Here is a 21,151-nt window from a genome sequence, read left to right as displayed (position 1 = left end):
TGGAAAAATGCCTAGCATATAGGAGGTTCAAAGTGAATGCAGTCCTTTGGTCAAAGTCAAGAAACCATCTGATGGGTTCAATGGAGACACAAGTTTTTGCGCAGATTCATTCATGATGCTCCAAAGAAGAACAAGCAGACTGGAGAACAAGTAGGTTGCATCAGATAAATTAGTGCTAGGAGAAGGAAAATATTGACAGCATCAAGATTGCTCCCATTCCTTAAGTACCAATGATGCAGATGACACCTCTTCGGTGAGGCTGTCCTTTCCCTGTTCTGCATGAAGAAGCTGAAGCTCAGGGAGGTTGAGAAACAGCTGAGAGTCAGTAAGAAACTAAAAGAAAGAAAGAAAGAAATACTGTCTGTTATAGGAAGGAGCAACAGAGAGTGGACATCTGGGAGAGTGAAAATTGATTATGGGCTTCAAGTATGATGGGGTACTTCTCAGGAAGTTTGCTTGCATAGCTCGGACCTGAATCTCAGTTTTGTGTATGGAAAACCATCCAGAAATACAGTTAACATTCACTATGCACCTACCCCTTCTGTTGGCCTTCTGTGTGATGTTTTTCATGCCCAAACGTCATTCCTTGATATCATATATCATAGATATCATATTCTTACAGCAAACTTGTAGCTAGGAGACAGTCATCCTCATTTTGTGCTCAAGGAAGCAGTCTCAAAGGGGTACATGAGTGGGGTAAAGGGCTTGCTCAAGGTCATTCACTTAGTAAATTATAGAGCCGGGACTTAGAACTCAGTGCCTTCTATTGCGCCATGGCCCGAGAGAGGGCCTGTGGGTAGCAGAGGAATAGCCCAGCCTGGGGCAGATTGAAGATAAAATTAAACTGAAGAATTGATGTCTTCAACAGGACAAACTAAGTTCTCTCACTGTAATTTGCCAAATTGCATAGAGGCTGTATGCCAATATTTATTTCTAAATGTCTGGCTGCCTTATTAAGGAGAAGGGATGCTAAGGGGAAGTAAAGATCAGCTAGCCCAATGCTTTCATTTTACAGCTGAGGGATCAGAGGCTGAAATGGGTAATTACTGGTGGGTCAGAGACAGAGCCTTGACCTGAGGTGGAAGCCCTTTCCTCTTCACAGATTTCTTGAGTGGCAGTGGCCAAGAGCAGGTGAAATGGGCTGTCATGGAGCACCTGGGTGGCTCAGTTGGTTAAGCATTTGCCTTCGGCTCAGGTCATGCTCCCAGGGTCCTGGGATTGAGCCCCATATCAGGTTCTCTCTTCAGTGGGAAGCTTGTTTCTCCCTCTCCCTCTGCAGCTCCCCCTGCTTGTGCTCTTGCTCTCTCTCTCTCACTCTCTCTCTCCCTCTCAAATAAATAAATAAATAAATGGGCTGTCATGTTGAGGGGGATCATGGTGTCTCATCATAACTGGACACTGACAACTGCTACTCCAGTCCCATCAGTAACCCTCACCCTGGTGCATAGCTTAGCTAGTTCTCTGTCTGAATAGATTCTTTTCTTTTTCATTTAGAAGTAGGACATGATGCAAGAACCTAACCAGTCCTACGTGACTGAATTCATCCTTTTGGGCTTTTCATTCAACCCCAGGACAACTCCTCTTCTCTTCTCAGCCTTCTTGATGACCTACCTATTGATTATTCTGGGCAACAGCTTTATCACCATCCTCATCTGCCTGGACTCACACCTCCACACACCCATGTACTTCTTTATTGGCATCCTTTCCATGTTGGATCTGGGCTATACCACTACAACTGTGCCTCAGATGTTGGCACACCTAGCCAGCCAGAAGAAGACCATCTCTTTTGCCAGCTGTGTGGCCCAAATGTACATTTTCTTAGTGCTAGGCATCACTGAGTCTTGGCTCTTTGCCATGATGTCTATAGACAGGTATGTGGCCATCTGCCACCCACTCAGGTACAAGGTCATCATGAGCCCATGGATATGTGGGCTAATGGTCATTTTCTGTGGACTCTGGGGTGTCATCTCTGCTCTTATCTATACTGTCTTTGCCATGCGTCTGCCGTATTGTGGTCCCAACGAGATCAACCACTTCTTCTGTGAAGTCCCTGCAGTCTTAAAGCTGGCTTGTGCAGACACCTCAGTCAATGACTGGGTAGACTTCATTCTTGGTTTTAGTGTCATCCTGGTCCCACTCTCCCTTATTCTTGTCATTTATGTCAACATCTTCATTGCCATCTTGAGAATCCGTTCAGCCCAGGGGCGACTGAAAGCCTTCTCCACCTGTGCCTCCCATATCACTGTGGTCACCATGTTCTGTGTGCCAGCCATGGTCATGTATATGAAGCCTGGCTCTGAGGCCTCCCTGGAAGAGGACAAGAAGTTGGCCCTGTTCTACAATGTCATCTCTGCTTTCCTCAACCCTATCATCTACAGCCTCAGGAACAAGGACGTGAAGAGGGCTTTCTTCAAGGTAGTGGGCTGGGGCAGGGCTCCAGAATGAGATCCTGGAAGGATAGCTGAGAACAGAGAAACAATATTCAGGATGCACAGTCAATGTCTTAAACATTTAATTGACAGACTAGTCACCATGAAATATCTTGTAGACATGTCAATCTTATTTTTTTAAGATTTTATTTATTAATTTGACAGAGAGAGAGATCACAAGTAGACAGAGAGGCAGGCAGAGAGAGAGAGGGGAAGCAGGCTCCCCGCTGAGCAGAAAGCCTGATGCGGGCCTCGATCCTAGGACCCTGAGACCATGGGAAGAATGCAGTGAGACTGATACCCACACGTATTGCTGAAAAGAATATCCTTGGTTGAACCTTTCTAGAATAGTGCCTTCCACATAGTAGGCACTCAATAAATCTGCTATATGAAGAGTATAATACTAATAATTATGGATTTATTTATTCAAAACTTCTGTATCAACACAGTTGTTAAAATTTTACATATATTAATTCATTTAATAAAAGCACCAATAATTAGAAAGCATGTAATAATATGTATCATGAAACTTAACAATATTTATAAGCTTGGGTCCAGAAATTTCACTTCTAGAACTTTGTCTTAAGAACAAAATCAGAGGGGTGCCTGGGTGGCTCAGTGGGTTAAGCCTCCGCCTTCAGCTTGGGTTGTGATCTCAGGGTCCTGGGATCCAGCCCCGTGTCGGGTTCTCTGCTCAGTAGGGAGCGTGCTTCCCCCTCTCTCTCTCTGCCTGCCTCTCTGCCTACTTGTGATCTCTGTCTGTCACATAGTAAAATAAGTTATCTTTAAAAAAAAGAACAAAATCAGAAATGTAGATCAAGTTTTATGTACAAATATGTTATTCAGAGTGTTATTAGAAGAAGCTATATATATGATATATCAACTTTATTAAATGCTATGCAATCAATACTGTGTATCATGCTTTAAAGCAATATTTAATGGCATTGAAAAGTGTGATATAATGTCAGATAGAAAAATCGAGATATAAAGTTATATATATATAAAGTTAGTCTAAGTTTTATAAAATATTCATACATTCATTTTTAAAATTTTTTATTTTTTTATCCTGTTATGTTAGTCACCATAAAATGCATCATTTGTTTTTGGTGTGGTGTTCCAAGATTCATTGTTTATGTACAACACCCAGTGCTCCATGCAATATGTTCATTTTTAAAAGCCTGAATGGATACATTTTTTTTTAAAAGATTTTATTTATTTATTTGACAGAGATCACAAGTAGGCAGAGAGGCAGAGAGAGAGGAGGAAGCAGGCTCCCCACTGAGCAGAGAGCCCGATGCGGGGCTCGATCCCAGGACTCTGGGATCATGACCTGAGCCAAAAGCAGAGGCTTTAACCCACTGAGCCACCCAGGCGCCCCCTGAATGGATACATATTAACATGTTAACATGGTTATCTCCAGATAGTAAGATAATGAATGATTTTTATTTTATTTCTTATTTTCTCTACTCTCTAAAATGTCTACAATCAGTATATATTATCTTTATAGGAGAAAGAAATTAAGATTACTTGAGAAATACTTGTCCTGTCTGAGAAAAGAAAATTAGCCATAATGATGGCATCAAACATTCATTGACAAAATGCTAGGTCCTGTGGGTGCAGGCATGATAAGCTAAGCCCCTGTCTATTGGTAAGAGACAAGTACAAGACAAGGATGCTATAAGGTACTAACTGTGCTGCTGGAAACATGTTCAAAGCTCTGAGGAAGTGATGAGGCCATATTTGTGCTGGGTGCTGGCAGCATGAGTAGAAACTGGATACATTGAAGAAGAGAGCAAGGAGCAGGGGTGGGGAGAATCCTAGACAGGGGAGATAGGATGTTGAAAGCCTAGAGGCGTGGAGCTTATAGAGAATGGGCAGGATGGCTGGGACACAGGCCCCGGGAGGGGAGAGCAGTTATGACCGATAGGGTAAAGAACTTCAGCAGTGGTAGAGAACTTCAGGATTTCCTCTCCTCTAAATGACTGTATTTACCAAGTACAGATACCTGGAACTCTGGCCCTGTGAAACAATGAAAAGATTTCTTGCCCATAGCCTCAGAAACACTGACGTCCTCTTCATGCTTCACAGGGCACAAGATAGGATGTTAAAGAATCTGAGAAGACTGACAGTAATCAACCAATAGATACAAGAAAAATTAGTAACAAGGAAAACACTGAGGCTCCATAACACAGAGTTATGTGTCCAACTCTGGATTTTGTCTGGGATCATGATCTCAGGGTCAGGAGATGGAGCCCTGCTTCAGGCTCCACACTTAGCACAGAGTCTGCTTGTCCCTGTCCCTCTGGTCCTCTCCTGCTCCTCTCCACCCCGCTCATGCTGTCTCTCCTTAAAAATAAATGAATGGGGACGCCTGGGTGGCTCAGTTGGTTGGGCAGCTGCCTTCGGCTCAGGTCATGATCCCAGCGTCCTGGGATCGAGTCCCACATCGGGCTCCTTGCTCAGCAGGGAGCCTGCTTCTCCCTCTGCCTCTGCCTGCCATTCTGTGTGCCTGTGCTCGCTCTCTCCCCCTCTCTCTCTCTGATAAATAAATAAAAAATCTTAAAAAAAATAAATAAATAAATAAATGAATGAATGAATAGATAAACAAGTGTTAATAGATAAAACAAGGAAAACACCTATGCTAATTCTTTTTTAACACAATACTTACCAAACTTGTTGGATCACAGAGCTCTTTCTTCCTGAAGAAACTAGAATTTTCCCACAATGCACTTGGAGAAGTGCTAGTGTATGAATGGGTGGATTTGAGGGGAGAAATACAGAAAAATGTAAAGTAATTAAAATATGCCTCAAATGTCACCCCTCAGTGCTAACTATTCTTAATATTTTTGTGTCTTGTTTTATGTCTCTATGTAACATTGGTCACAATTGAGATCATATATAAAGATTGTTCTATACCTTTTCATCATGACCTATATGTCTCTTACACATATACTTTCCATAATTTTATTTATTGTGCTTCAGTTTCCTTTTTTTCTTTTGACCTGTTTTCCTTTACTAATTTTTCTATTCAGCTGGGTTTAGTCTGCCATGAAACCCAGGAATAAAGTTTTAATTACAACTATATTTTTAATTCTAAAATTTTAATTTTATTCGTTTTTAGTTTCCAAATCTCTGCTGAAATTCCCCATCTTATTTTTTTTTATTTATTTATTTTCAGCATAACAGTATCATTATTTTTTCACCACACCCAGTGCTGCATGCAATCCGTGCCCTCTATAATACCCAACACCTAGTACCCCGACCTCCCACCCCCCCGCCACTTCAAACCCCTCAGATTGTTTTTCAGAGTCCATAGTCTCTCATGATTCACCTCTCCTTCCAATTTACCCCAACTCCCTTCTCCTCTCTAACTCCCCATGTCCTCCATGCTATTTGTTATGCTCCACAAATAAGTGAAACCATATGATAATTGACTCTCTCTGCTTGACTTATTTCACTCAGCATAATCTCTTCCAGTCCCGACCATGTTGCTACAAAAGTTGGGTATTCATCTTTTCTGATGGAGGCATAATACTCCATAGTGTATATGGACCACATCTTCCTTATCCATTCATCCGTTGAAGAGCATCTTGGCTCTTTCCACAGTTTGGCGATCGTGGCCATTGCTGCTATAAACATTGGGGTACAGATGGCCCTTCTTTTCACTACATCTGTATCTTTGGGGTAAATACCCAGGAGTGCAATGGCAGGGTCATAGGAAAGTTCTATGTTTAATTTCTTGAGGAATCTCCACACTGTTCTCCAAAGAGCCTGCACCAACAGTGGAAGAGGGTTCCCCTTTCTCCACATCCTCTCCAACACATGTTGTTTCCTGTCTTGCTAATTTTGGCCATTCTAACTGGTGTAAGGTGATATCTCAATTGGTTTTAATTTGAATCTCCCTGATGGCTAGTGATGATGAACATTTTTTCATGTGTCTGATAGCCATTTGTATGTCTTTATTGGAGAAGTGTCTGTCCATATCTTCTGCCCATTTTTTGATATGATTGTCTGTTTTGTGTATGTTGAGTTTGAGGAGTTCATTATAGATCCTGGATATCAACCTTTTGTCTGTACTGTCATTTGCAAGTATCTTCTCCCATTCCGTGGGTTGCCTCTTTGTTTTCTTGACTGTTTCCTTTGCTGTGCAGAAGCTTTTGATTTTGATGAAGTCCCAAAAGTTCATCTTCGCTTTTGTTTCCTTTGCCTTTGGAGACATATCTTGAAAGAAGTTGCTGTGGCTGATATCGAAGAGATCACTGCCTATGTTCTCCTCTGATGGATCCATCAGGATTCTGATGGATTCCTGTCTCACACTGAGGTCTTTTATCCATTTTGAGTTTATCTTCGTGTACGGTGTAAGAGAATGGTCGAGTTTCATTCTTCTACTTATAGCTGTCCAGTTTTCCCAGCACCATTTATTGAAGAGACTGTCTTTTTTTTTTTTAAGATTTTATTTATTTATTTGACAGACAGAGATCACAAAATAGATGGAGAGGCAGGCAGAGAGAGAGAGAGAGGGAAGCAGGCTCCCTGCTGAGCAGAGAGCCCAATATGGGGCTCGATCCCAGGACCCTGAGATCATGACCTGAGCCGAAGGCAGCGGCTTAACCCATTGAGCCACCCAGGCACCCTCCCCATCTTATTATTTAACCACAGTTATTTTTAAGTCTGTGTCTGATATACATCAAGACCTAAATGCCCTATAGGTCCATTTCTTATTGCCTCTGTTTTTCCTCTTAATTTTGAGTAAATTCTTATCTTTTTGTTTGTCTGGTAATTTTTTATTGAATTCCAGACACTAAGAATAAAAAACCTTCTAGAGATTATTTAAGGCTCTGGATTATGCTGTATCCCTTCAGAGTGGATTTACTTTTTTGCTCTGGGAGGCACTCTGGGCAGTGGAAAATCACCTTAGGTTATTCAGGGGTTGAGCTGACTCAAAGCTGAGCTTCAGTCTTTGTATTTATGGGTATATTCCTGTTTGACTTTTACTCACAGTCCCCTGGGGGTCCCAAACTGAAAGTCTGTGATGTTTGCCAGGGCACTCCTCCTTAAACTACCCTAAGTCTGATTTTTGTCCTTCCATTCCCTGAGCTCAGCTTCTCAATCTCAGTGTGGCATTAGAGAGGATGACTAACTGTCCTATTTTTGCTATATTTTTCTAAGCTGGGGTATAATGATCATCTCTGTATGTACATCCTTAGCTCTTTTTTTTTTTTTTTCAGTGAGCATCTTAGTTTAGGCTGAAGTAAGTTTCCACTTGTCTTTTCTTCTAGGAATTTTATGGTTTTGGGTCTTATGTTCAAAACTTTTTATCCATTTGAGCCTTTTCATTTTTTAGTGGTGCTTTTTAAGTTTTTATTTAAATTCTAGTTAGTTAACATATAGTATAATATTAGTTTCAGGTGTACAATATAGTGATTCAACACTTCATACAACATCCCATGCTCATCACAGCAAATGTGCTCCTTAACCACCATCACCTGTTTCACCGATCCCCCACTTACTGCCCCTCCAGTAATGGTAAGTTTGCCCTCTGTGGTTAACAACATAGTAAAATTTGTGGGAGTCCAATGTGGGACTCAATCCCAGGACTCCGGACTCATGACCTGAGCCAAAGACAGTCACTTAACTAACTGAGCCACCCAGGTGCCTGCTTCCCCCCACTTTAAATGGTATTTTTGATAAGTGAAAGTTTTTCATTTTGCTGAAATCCAGTTTATTAATTTTTATTTTGTGAAACAAGTTTTTTTGTCATGAATTTAACTTACTTAAAGTACATGGAAATATTCAGACTTTCTGTTTCTTCTCATGCCCATTCCGATAAGCTGTAATTTTCAAGAATTTTGTCCATTTTATCTAATTGTTGAATTTACTGTCATGAAGTTGGTCAGAACATATGCTTATTACTCTTTTCATATCTGTGAGACCTGTGTGATACCTCGTCTTTCTTCCTAATACTGATAATTTGTGTTTTCCTTTTTTTTTCTTCATCAACTAGCTAGAGATTTATCAATTTTATTGAACAATACAAAGAATTATCTTTTGATTTTATTAATTTTCTTTATAGTTTGTCCATTTCTATCTCATTGATTTTTTTTTTCAATTTATTTAGGTGGAACCTGAGATTTTTTTTTAAAGGACCTTTCATTTTTTTTTAACATAAGTACTTAAAGCTATAAATGTTCTAAGCAATGCTTTAGCTGCAGCCCCAGATTTTACTATGTTGTTTTTTCATTATCAGTCAGTTCAAAATATTGTATTTCCTTTGTGATTTCCTCCTTGAGACATGAGTTATTTAGAAATGTGCTGTTTAACTTCGAATATTTGGATCTTTTCCAGGTATATATATATTTTTTATTTCTAATTTAATTCCATTGTGTTCAAATAACATATTCTGTAAGATTTTAATATTTTGAAATTTTATAGCCTGATATATGGTCTATACTGATAAACATTCCATATGGCCTTTAAATGAATGCTGTTTTGGGCTATAATGATTAATAAATGACAATTAGATTAAGAGCATTGACATTGTTGTTCAGATCTACATCTTTATGATTTTTGTCTAATTGTTCCATCAAGTACTATGACAAGAGTATTACAATTGCCACTACAATTATGAAATTGCCCGATTTTCACTTTAATTCTGTCAGTTGTTGCTAATACAGTACATGTATTAGGTACATGTACATTTATCATTGTGCATTTAAGATGCATGTGTATTACACTGTGTGGAAGTTTTATTTCACTAATATTTAAAATAATCTTAATAGGACTCAGGGTGGAAAAGAGTGACACAAGTTTTCTATGAAGAAAAATTATTTGGAAAAAGACAAATAAAAATGAAATTATCCATAGTTTGCTTCAATTTGGTTTTTCAAGATTTTTCCCCAGCTCATTATGAGAACTAATATCAAGATCTAAGAATGATTGCATTGATGTGAGTTTGGTTATAGGCAGGGTTATAACATCAAAACCTTCAACTGGCGTGAAACATTCTTTTCTGGCATGGCAAGTATGCTTCAGCTTAAAAGACTTGACTCTGGATGATCTTCTCTGTGGTATTCAGCTCTATTATTTGATGCTTCCTGCTTAAAATTTTATCTTCTCCTTGGCTCCCAGGCAAATGTTATGGAACTGAATGAATAGTTCCTAAGAGGCCAATCTAACCCTTGGCAGGCAAGCTGAGGTTCCCTCATGGAGAGGAGAGAAGGTCTAAATGGCTCTGAAAATGAATTATTTGGAAGGACAAAGCTTCTCACCCTTATGTCTGGGTGTAAATAAAAATTGCTCAATACAGAGCAACTGAAGCTCTTGGGGCCATAATGGAAATTTCTAAATTCATGTCCAATATTAGAGAAAGAAAGTATGTGCAATGGTGAGGAGGAGAGCTACAATGGGGGGAAATTCTTTTTTTAAAAATATTTTATTTATTTATTTGAGAGAGAGAGAACAAGCATGAGCTGGGGTTGCGGGGGGCAGGTAGGAATAGAAGGAGACAGAGTAGACTCTCCACCGAGCAGGGAGCCTGATGTGGGCTGGATCCCAGGACCCTGAGATCATGACCTGAGCCGAAGGCAGATGCTCAACTGACTGAGCCACCCAGTTGCCCATGATGGAGGGAAATTCTAAAATCCTGTGCTATGGAGTGAAACTAATTCCAATTCCATTTGAATATTGGGATTCAGTATAGTAAATCTTAGCCCTCTATAATGTTAAAGTTAATGAACATACATCTGTGTCTTTCTGCCTAACTGGCATCCAACTTAATATCTCAGAGGCAGATCTTAACATGTTCAAAAGGAAACTCATTACCATCTACTTGATCATGTTCCCCTCATGAGTTTTCCATTTCTTTCTTTCTTTCCTTTTCTCTCTCTCTTTCTTTTTCTTTGTTTCTTTCTTTCTTCTTTCTTTTTAGTTTCAGAGGCAGAATTTAGTGATTCATTAGTTGCATATAACACTCAGTGCTCATTATATCAAGTGCCCTCCTTAATGGCCATCACCCACTTATCTCTTCCTCCACACATGTCCCCTCCAGTATCCCTCAATTTGTTTCCTAGAGTTTAACATCTCTTATGGTTTGCCTCCCTCTCAATTTTCATCTTATTTTATTTTTTTCTTCCCTTCACCTATGTTCATCTGTTTTGTTTCTTAAATTCCACATGTGAGTTAAATCATATGGTATTTGTCTTTCTCTGACTGACTTATTTCGCTTAGCATAATACCCTCTAGTTCCATCCACATAGTTGAAAATGGCTAGATTTCATTCTTTTTGATAGCTAAATAATATTCCATCATATATATATATATATATATATATATATATATATATATATACCACATCTTCTTTATCCATTCATCTGTCAGTGGAAATCTGGGCTCTTCCCATATTTTGGCTATTGTGGACATTGCTGCCATAATCATTGGGGTGCATGTGCCTCTTCAAAACACTGGATTTGTATCTTTTGGATAAATACCAAATAATGTAATTGCTGGGTCATAGACTAGCTCTATTTTTAACTTTTTGAGGAACCTCCATTCTGTTTTCCAGAGTGGCTTCTCCAGTTTGCATTCCCACCAACAGTGTAAAAGGGTTCCCCTTTTTCTGCATCCTCATCAACATCTGTTGTTTCCTGAGTTACTTATTTTAGCCACTCTGACCAGTATGAGGTGGCATCTCATTGTGGTTTGGATTTGTATTTCCCTGATAATGAATGATGTGGAGCATTTTTTCATGTGTCTGCTGGCCATTTGGTTGTCCTCTTTGGAGAAATGTCTGTTCATGTCTTCCCATTTCTTCACTGGATTTTTGGGGGGATTTGGGTGTTGAGAAGTTCTTTATAGATTTTGGATACTAGCTCTTTATCTGATAAGACATTTGCAAATATCTTCTCCCATTCTGTAGATTGCCTTTAAGTTTTGTTGATTAATTCCTTTGCTGGGCAAAAATTTTTATCTTGATAAAGTCCCAGTAGTTCATTTTTGCTTAGTTCTCCTGTGTTTGGAGATGTGACCAGCAAGAAGTTGTTGTGGCTGAAGTCAAAGAGGTTGCTGTCTTTGTTCTCCTCTTAGATTTTCATGGTTTCCTGTCTCACTTTTAGGTATTTCATCCATTTTGTGTTTATTTTTGAGTATGGTATAAGAAAGTGGTCCAGCTTCATTCTTCTGCATGTGGCTGTCCAATTTTCCCAGCATCATTGGTTGAAGAGTCTCTCTTTTTTCCATTGAATATTCTTTCCTGCTTTGTCAAAGATTAGTTGACCATAGAGTTGAGAGCCCATTTCTGGGTTCTCTATTCTGTTCCATTGATCTCTGTGTCTCTTTTTGTGCCAGTACCATACTGTCTTGATGACTACAGCTTTGTAACAGAGCTTGAAGTCCAGAATTGTGATGCTACCAGCTTTGATTTTCTTTTTCAACATTCCTTTGGCTACTCAGCAACTTTTATGGTTCCATACAAATTTTAGGATTATTTGTTCCAGCTCTATGAAAAATGCTGATGGTATTCTGATAAGGATTGCACTGAATGTGGAGATTGTTTTGGGTGGCATGACATTTTTTAAATTTTATTTTTTATTTATTTTCAGCATAACAGTATTCATTATTTTTGCACCACAGCCAGTGCTCCATGCAATCCGTGCCCTCTCTAATACCCAACACCTGGTTCCCCCAACCTCCCCCCCTGCCACTTCAAACCCCTCAGATTGTTTTTCAGAGTCCATAGTCTCTCGTGATTCACCTCCCCTTCCAATTTACCCCAACTGCCTTCTCCTCTCTAACTCCCCATGTCCTCCATGCTATTTGTTATGCTCCACAAATAAGTGAAACCATATTATAATTGACTCTCTCTGCTTGACTTATTTCACTCAGCATAATCTCTTCCAGTCCCAACCATGTTGCTACAAAAGTTGGGTATTCATCCTTTCTGATGGAGGCATAATACTCCATAGTGTATATGGACCACATCTTCCTTATCCATTCGTCCGTTGAAGGGCAGCTTGGTTCTTTCCACCTTTCTCTGTAGGACAACTTATGAAGTCTTTGGTGAGGTTTCTCTGGTTCCTCATAAATCCCATAACTAAGCATTCTAGTATCTTCCACTCTTCCCTCAATAGCATGGTTTCATGGGTCCTTTACTGAAAAGCTCTTTTCTCTGTGTAGACAAGCTCTAGTTTGTCATTTTCCCTTTTAAATTGTAGGTCCAAAAATTAAAAACTTCTCTGGGCAGCCTTTGGACTCTACCTAGTTAATAGCAAGTACTGACCTTGTGGCCTTATGGGATGACTATTGATGGTGTCTCTCTGTAGATGGTCTGGTCCAGTTCTTATTTAGAAACCTGTGGAGAGCTATGTAAGTGCAAGAGAAAGCCCAAAACGAGCTTATCACAATAGCTAGCTTTACAGGAAGCCAAGTTCAGCACTAAATATAGTTCCATCATAAGTATCACCAGTGGCTTGCCCCCTCAGAGGCCCAGCTCAGATTCGGTCCATCCATTCATCCAATATTTATAATGCCTACTCCACTCCAGGCACTGTTCTAGAATCTGATGGTACACAATCAATCAGGAAGATAAAAATCCTTACATTCTTGTGAGGGAAACTGTTAAAATTATATTGTATATTAGAAGAAACTACAATGAAGAAAAATAAAACAGGAGATGGGGATAGGGTGTGTGGGATATCTTAGTTTTAAGCAGGATGGTCAGAAAGACTCAAGTCTTCCCTGAGAAGATTGAACAAGCACTTGAAGGAGATGAAGGGGAAAGAGAATTTCTAACAGGGAGAACAGTAAGTGCAAAAGCTCTGAGGTAGAAACATGTCTTGAATGAGGAGCAACAGAAGGCTGGTTGGCTGGACATACAGAGTGAGAAGTGGGAAGTAAGAGAAGAAGCCAGGGAAGTGATGGGGGTGGGGGTGCTTGGTTTTTCTTCTGGGCATTACCTAAAGCCACTGGAAAGTTTGAAAGGATGATTTATGTAATATTTAAATGATCTGACCTATACTTTAATGGGATCACTGTAGTTACTGTGCTAAGAATAGACTGTAGGGGAAGGGAGTGGATTCCCAGGAACTGGTTAGAGGATATTGCAATATTCCTGGCAAGAGAAGATAATTATCTGGACCAGTAATGGTGTAGATGATAAGAAGTGATCTTTTTTTGGGATACATATTTTAAAAGAGAACTGGCAATATTGCTGATGAGAAAGAGAAAAGTTAGAAAGTCTTTAATTTGCTTTTTTAAAAACTCTAAGCCACATTAAAAGGTGGAATTGCCATTAGTTGAGCTGTGAGAAGAGCAGGCTTATAGGGGATTAGAAGTTTGACCTTAGAAAATATTTATTTTAACATGCCTGTTTAATATCCAAATGAAGATGGATGGCAAGGAGGCAATTGGATAAATGAATTAAGAGAAGAAATCTAGGATAGAAATATAGTTCAGATTTACCAGCATACATTTGCAATGATGTGGATGGAACTGGAGGGTATCATGTTAAGCGGAATAAGTCAACCAGAGAAAGACAATTATTATATCATCTCTCTGATATGAGGAATTTGAGAGGCAGGGTGGGGGGTTGTGGTAGGTAGGGAGGCAAAAAATGAAACAAGATGGGACCAGGGAGACAAACCATAAAAGACTCTTAATCTCAGGAAACAAACTGAGGGTTGCTGGAGGGGAGGGAGCTGAGGGATGGGGTGGCTGGGTGATGGACACTGGGGAGGGTATGTGCTATTGTGAGTGGTGTGAATTGTGTAAGACTGATAATTCACAGACCTGTACCCCTGAAACAAATAATACATTATATGTTAAGTTAAAAAAAGATATATCAACATACACCACTATTTAAAGCCTTAGGTTGTATATACAATCAGAGTGAGGGTTTATATTCAAATCCCACTAGCCACCATTCCATTGCTTCTCTAAATGAGTATCAGTGTTATTATTCTCATCCCTCTGAGCCTGAGTCCTGTCCATGACTTCATATGGCATTATTTTAACCTTAATTGACAGCTCTCAGCCTTTTCACTACCAGTCAATTCCAGCTACTGAAATACCGATCCAAGGTTTTAGGGTTCTCTTATGAAAAGACCTGACCATTTGCAAGGCTATGCAATACGCACACTCTGCCCTCTACACAGGTCAGTTTTCTCTCACAATGTCACCTAAAGTGGGCCTATTTTGTGTTTAATAACTGCTAAACCCTGCATGAAATCTAATGGTGTGAGAGACATATTTTAGTTTAATGTGGTGTGAAGAGCTTGTGACTTTGGAAGTTTGAGTCTTACTCTGTTTCACCTCAGGTGGCTAATTTTATGAAATGAGAATAGTAATTCTGACCTCCATGGGTTGCGGTGATAATCTAGTAAAATCACATTTATTAGAACATTTTTATAGAATGCCATTTTATAAATGACCATTTCTTTCTTTTGGGTCTGGAAAAGGGGTGCACCCAGCTGTCTGTGTTCTGTTGCAGTCATTTAGGGACTAAAGCAAGGAGAAAGAGAAAAGGACTGGTCAGTGACATGTTCTGTCATTCAGGTCTGCCCACGTGGCATTAAGGATTGAGTCTCCGTCTAACTGGAATTTCACCCACTACCTAAATCTCTCCTGAGAGCAATATGACTGTGAAAGAGCCCTTATTGGTTTTTAAGAAAAGTTTCCAGACACACAGGTACCTAATTCTCAAGTAAATATGCTTCATTTCTTGAGAAATGCCAGGGGCACAGACGTTTTCTCTAGGTTTCAATTGTTGAATCTCTGACCATCTTTATCTGCCAATTTGTTCTTTATAATTGTAATCACCGCAGGTAGGCCTGGAAGTGGGAGTATAAAAGGGGATAAATGTTCTAGGGGAAATATTGCTCTTCCCCAAAAAGATTATCTAAAACTTGCCTTGTTCCTGAAAACTTACGGTATGTGAGTTTTCAATGGTACAGCACCAGAGAGGAAGAAAGCAAAGAGAAGAATCTAAGGGTTTTGTTTGTTTCACACATACACTGTCCTTTCCAACACCTAACAGCGTTGATACTTGAAAGAATGACTAAGAATTACAGAGACCACTACAACTTTTGGTTTACTATAAAACATTTTTTATTTTTCTAGCCTCTGTACTTTGGTTTATGGTGTGTGTGTGTGTGTGTGTGTGTGTGTGTATGTGTGTGTATTCTTCAAAAAACTTCTGCTGGTACAATTCCTTCCAGAGAACCCTTAGAATATTATGACAGCTAGTTTGTTAGACAAACCAATACATATTTCTAGAATTCCTACTAAGTGCCTGGAGCAACAGTTGGCCGATTGGAACAGAATGTTCCCTGGGCATGGAAGTGCATACTTGGTTTGATTGTTTAGCTACGAGATGCCTTTGGTCCCTGCATTTGTGTATCTTGTGTGGTGTCCTCTCATTGAGACAGCAAGATATTCAGGAATATATTCTCTTCTTTCCTCAGAATGAAGACCATGCATAGCTGAGGCTGGAGAAATGACACTTCTGTAACTGAGTTTATCTTCCTGGGCTTCTCCAGAAATCCCAGGACCAACTGAATCCTTTTCTTCCTCTTCCTATTTCTTTACTTATTTATAGTCCTGGGCAATGGGCTCATGGTTACCCTGATCAGAGTAGATGCACGTCTACACACCCCCATGTACTTCTTCCTCAGCATCCTTTCTGTACTGGATCTTAGCTATGCCACCACCACAGTGCCCCAGGTGTTGGTCCATCTAATAAGCAAGAGAAAGACCATATCTTATATTGGGTGTGTGGTCCAGATGTACATTTTCCTGACCTTAGGCATCACTGAGACCTGGATTTTTGCAGCCATGGCCTATGACAGATACGTTGCCATCTGCTATCCACTCCATTACGGGGTCAAGATGGGTCAAACCCTGTGTGTAGTCCTGGAAGTCAGCTCTGCCCTTTGTAGTCTCACCTGCACCCTTGTCTTTGCAATGAATCTGCCCTACTGTGGCCCCAATGAAATCAACCACTTCTTTTGTGAAATTCCTGCTGTCTTGAAGTTGGCCTGTGCAGATACATCCCTCAATGACCAAGTGGACTTTATCTTAGGTTTCCTCTTGCTCCTGATCCCATTATCTCTCATCCTGACCTCATATGTTTGCATCTTTATGGCCATTCTAAAGATTCATTCCACACAGGGGGGAATAAAAGCCTTCTCCACCTGTGCCTCACACATTACTGTGGTCACTATGTTCTGTATTCCATGCATGGTCATGTATATGAGGCCCGGCTCTGAAGCCTCCCCAGAGGATGACAAGAAGTTGGCCCTGTTCTACAATGTTATTTCTGCTTTTCTCAATCTCATCATCTATAGCCTCTGGAATAAAGATGTGAAGAGGGCTTTCCTCAAGTTAATTGGAATGAGTGAGGATGGCCAATAGGCCATGAACTGAGGCTACCTACAGTGCCCTCATCTCTGATCTCTGTTCGTCCCATCCACACTTCCATTGAAGTCACTGGACTGGTTGAGGAGCCCAGGGTAAGGAAAATATCTGGAAAGAAAAAACACTTTGCATTAATTTGACCACTAAAAAATATTAGGAAATGACTCAGGGAGAACTGTGTTCAAAGCTTAAATACAGCAACTTCTTTCAAAACATGTCTCCAAAGGCAAGGACAACGAAAGTGAAAATGAATTTCTGGGACTTCATCAAGTTCAAAAGCTTCTGCACAGCAAAGGGAAACAGTCAACAAAACAAAGAGGCAACCCACAGAATGGGAGAAGATATTTGCAAATGGCACTCCAGAGAAAGGGCTGATATCCAAGGTCTATAAAGAATTTCTCAAACTCAACACCCCAAAAACAATTAATCAAGTCAAAAAATGGGCAGAAGACATGAGCAGACACTCCTCCAAAGAAGAATACAAATGGCTAACAGACACATGAAAAAGAGTTATCATCATTAGCCATCAGGGAAATACGAATCAAAACCACATTGAGATACCACCTCATACCAGTTAGACTGGCAAAAATTGGCAAGGCAAGAAACAACCAATGTTGGAGAAGTTCTGGAGAAAGGGGAACCCTCTTACACTGTTGGTGGGAATGCAAATTGGTGCAGCCACTTTATTTATTTTTTTTTTAAAGATTTTATTTATTTATTTGACAGAGAGAAATCACAGGTAAGCAGAGAGGCAGGCAGAGAGAGGAGGAAGCAGGCTTCTCCCGGAGCAGAGAGCCCGATGCGGGGCTCGATCCCAGGACCCCGGGATCATGACCTGAGCCGAAAGCAGAGGCCCTAACCCACTGAGCCACCCAGGCGCCACTTTAGAAAACAGTGTGGAGGTTCCTCAAAAAATTAAAAATAGAGCTACCCTACAATACAATACAATATAATAACCCAGCAATAGCACTACTGGGTATTTACCCCCAAAGATACAGATGTAGCAAAAAGAAGGGCCATATGCACCCCAGTATTCACAGCAGCAGTGTCCACAATAGCCAAAATGTGGAAACTGGAAAATCTGGAAAGAGACAAAATGCCCTTCAGCAGATGAATGGATAAAGATGTGGCCCATATACATAATGGAATATTATTCAGCCATCAGAAAGGATGAATATCCAACTTTTGCATCAACTTGGAAGGGACAGAAGGAGATGATGCTAAGTGAAAGAAGTCAAACAGATAAAGTCAATTATCATATGGTTTCACTTATTTGTGAAATGTAAGGACTAGCATGGAGGACATTAGGAGAAGGGAAAAATGAAGGGGAAGAAATCGGAGTGGGAGATGAACCATGAGAGACTATGGACTCCAGGAAACAAACAGAGAGTTTTAGAAAGGAGGGAGTGGGGGAATGGGTAAGCCTAGTGATGGGTATTAAGGAGGGCACAGATTGCTTGGAGCATTGGGTGTTATATGCAAACAATGAATCATGGAACACTACATCAAAAATTAATGATGCACTCACTGTATGGTGACTAACATAACACAATAAGAAAATAAAAAATAAAATAAAATGATATTCTGGATCAACTCCATTGCTCGCACAAATGGACATTTACATAACTGAGCAAAAAAAAAAAAAAAAAAAAAAGAGCCAAGAAATAATTGCCTTTGGCTTATGGCTTTCTATGAAAAGTGTTCAACTTTTTTTTTTTTCATCATCATACTGAGAATATTTAAAGGTTTTATAATCACCTTCACTTTTAATGTAATAAAAAAATCACTGACCAAAAAAATCACTGACTTTCTATTTTTATAAGAAAAAATAAACAAAGTAAATACAAAAAATATTAAATACATCATTGATCTTCTGCAGCTTTGGAAGGATCACCTTGCTTCTCTGAGATGTAATTTCCACATCTATAAAATGTTTTTTATGATACTCATTGTGCTTAAGTAATAATAACTGACTTTATTGATTGCTTTGCATATGGTGTCACTAAGTGGTATCACTTTATATATACTTAGAATTTTACTAATATACTATATACACTTAGTATTAACTCCAGAGATAGGTATTATTATCTTCATCATACAAAGAAACTGAGGCACAAGAAGATTAAGTAAGTTGCTAAATGCCATCTGTTATATTATGCTATTTCTTGAATTGTTAATAGAGAGTTTTGAGGCTCAGCTGAGATAATGGATGCGATGGTATTGAGGAAAATGTATACTTAGGATTATCATTCTAAGCCACAACTATAGGGTCAAACCCATGAAGTCTAGAGCTCTATTGGACTCTTTAGATCTTCCTCACCAGCATTCCACAGGCTAAATAAATAGCATTGTGCTGTAGACCATTAACTTCTCAGTAAGTGTTTATTGAGTGCTTTTTCCTAGCCCCACCTCTGTCCTTGGTCTGCAAGCTCCCCAATTTTTCAGCTCCTCTTCACTTTCCTGGGTCTCTCTCTCATTTCATTATACATAACTGCAACTGTAGCTTCCAGAAACCTAGTCTTTTATTCACAAATAGAGTGTTTTGATTTCCACAACTAACTTACTCTGAAATTTCTTTTGCCACCAGAGAGACCACGGGGACAATGGGAAGATCCCTGAGGTTTAATCCTTCCTTAATTTGTTGAGAACTTAGAAAAAACAACTAATCTCTCTGGAACTCAGTGCCCCAATATTTATTTTATTTTTTTAAAGATTTATTTATTCATTTTTGAGAGGGGAAAAAGAGAGAGAGTAGAGGGAGGGGCAGAGAGGGAGAATCTCAAGCAGACTCCCTGCTGAGCTCAGGGCCTGATTTAGGGCCCAATTAAGAGTCAGATGCTTAAATGACTGAGCCACTTCAGTGCCCCTGGTTCCCCAATCTTTAAAATGGAGATAGTGATCATACCTGACTCGGGTTATAATATAAAATTATTTTTAAGTTCAAATGGGAAGAGGCCTCAAAACTTTAATGATTATATGAATTATCATTAGAGAGTCATTGTCTTCAAAGCTAGATACCTTAGAAAATGTTCATTAAGTTATTTAACGGTAGCTTGTATTTGTCAAATGTAAGTGTTAAGATCAGTAGTGTGAGGTCAGGATGTGTGGGTTAGATACTCATGATGATAACTGACTGTATATACGGAATCATACATTAAGCGCACACACACACACACACACACACCAAAATTAGTGAGACACAATCACATCAGCTGCCATATTAACCAGGAACTAAAGTATTTCTAACTCTCTCAAAGCAAATCAAATTTCGGTCACTCTGAATTCAGACCAATATTAAATTGCTTTCCAGACGGCAATATAAAATGAACCTTTTAAAAATCAACTGCTCTCTACACATCTTTCTAATAGAATTCAATTAACAAAATATTCCAATTTTTCTTAGCTACTTAGAAAAAAGTTTTATTTTAAAACAAGGATTATCTGAACATTAATAAAGCCTAAAAGATTACTAAATGCTACAAGTGAGTTTTGCTGATTAGCAACTTTCTCCAGAAGATAAATTTAGGAGGATGGTCAGCCCAGAGCACTCTTAGCATTCCCCAAGCATTAAAGGAATGAGAACTCTAAGAGTGATGTGGAATCTTGAGGAGGGAAGTGTTTGTAGTCCTAAGGTTTCCCCTCCCTGAAGGCCACAACCTCTAAGGAGAAAAACTGTGGGGAAAGAGGAGCCTTGATCATCTTGAGGAAAAAAAAAAAAAAAAGAATTGTCAGCAAAACATGCTGATTGTGTGTCTTGGGGACTTGTTAGGAAAATTGTTCTGGGTCATTAGAGGTGGCAACTGAGGATCATCTTCTGGAACTAATAGGGCTTCCTTCTTCAAGTTCTCAAAGCAGTAGAAATACATAGCAGGCCCATTCAATGTTCCCACCTCCTGGCACGATCCCTCTCCTCTGGCCAGTCCCGACTGCTCAGGTCTTCGCATAGGCTGTTCCACCCAAAGAGCTCTGTCCCGCATTTGCTTACTATCTACGTGTTCATCCATAAGGGACTCATGCAGGTCCCTTCTTCAGGAAGCTTCCTAACTACTTTCAGCCCAGAAAAAAAATTCTTCATCCTCCTTGTCCCACATAGAATACTTGGCTGGGAGAGATCTAAAGGAGTCCAACCCTTATCTTAGCCTCCAGTCCCTTTGACACCAAGAATTGCAAACATATCATTCAAATATATTTTCATAAGGCTCAAATGCATGTAGCTTGGAATGTCCTTGCTCTCATTCATAATTTGAAAAAAAAAGAAAAAAAGACAAAAAAAGAGAAATCTCAGCAAATTGGGAGTAAAAGGAAATTTATTCTCT

The 21,151-nt window shown here is 39.5% G+C and overlaps 2 protein-coding genes and 1 long non-coding RNA gene across 3 annotated transcripts in view; 2 read left to right on the top strand and 1 right to left on the bottom strand.

The window, feature by feature from the left end:
* The first annotated feature begins 1 nt into the window (after window position 1).
* On the top strand, window positions 2-16,845 carry LOC309842652 (olfactory receptor 2B2-like). The gene is made up of 3 exons (XM_082687162.1): window positions 2-150; window positions 14,976-15,108; window positions 15,884-16,845. The coding sequence occupies exon 3, from the start codon at window positions 16,035-16,037 to the stop codon at window positions 16,830-16,832; it is 798 nt and encodes a 265-aa protein (XP_082543288.1). The 5' UTR covers window positions 2-150; window positions 14,976-15,108; window positions 15,884-16,034; the 3' UTR covers window positions 16,833-16,845.
* Window positions 1,504-2,445, top strand: LOC309842650 (olfactory receptor 2A12-like; the record flags this gene model as incomplete). Its single annotated transcript, XM_082687160.1, has 1 exon — window positions 1,504-2,445. The coding sequence occupies one exon, from the start codon at window positions 1,504-1,506 to the stop codon at window positions 2,443-2,445; it is 942 nt and encodes a 313-aa protein (XP_082543286.1).
* The window catches only part of LOC309842655, a 43,424-nt gene continuing 34,975 nt past the window's right edge, over window positions 12,703-21,151 (bottom strand). The window contains exon 3 of the long non-coding RNA XR_014299714.1: window positions 12,703-12,774. This is a non-coding gene — a long non-coding RNA (uncharacterized lncRNA). The remainder of the gene's footprint in view (window positions 12,775-21,151) is intronic.

This window comes from Mustela nivalis (genome assembly GCF_964662115.1).
Source record: "Mustela nivalis genome assembly, chromosome: 10".
Classification (NCBI taxonomy): Eukaryota; Metazoa; Chordata; class Mammalia; order Carnivora; family Mustelidae; genus Mustela; species Mustela nivalis.
The sequence above is the reverse complement of the archived record's forward strand: the minus strand, read 5'-3'. Positions and strand labels throughout refer to the sequence as shown.

Bases quoted from the DNA above. Each gene is read 5' to 3' on its own strand.
- LOC309842652 (XM_082687162.1), top strand. From the start codon at position 16,035: ATGGTTACCCTGATCAGAGTAGATGCACGTCTACACACCCCCATGTAC.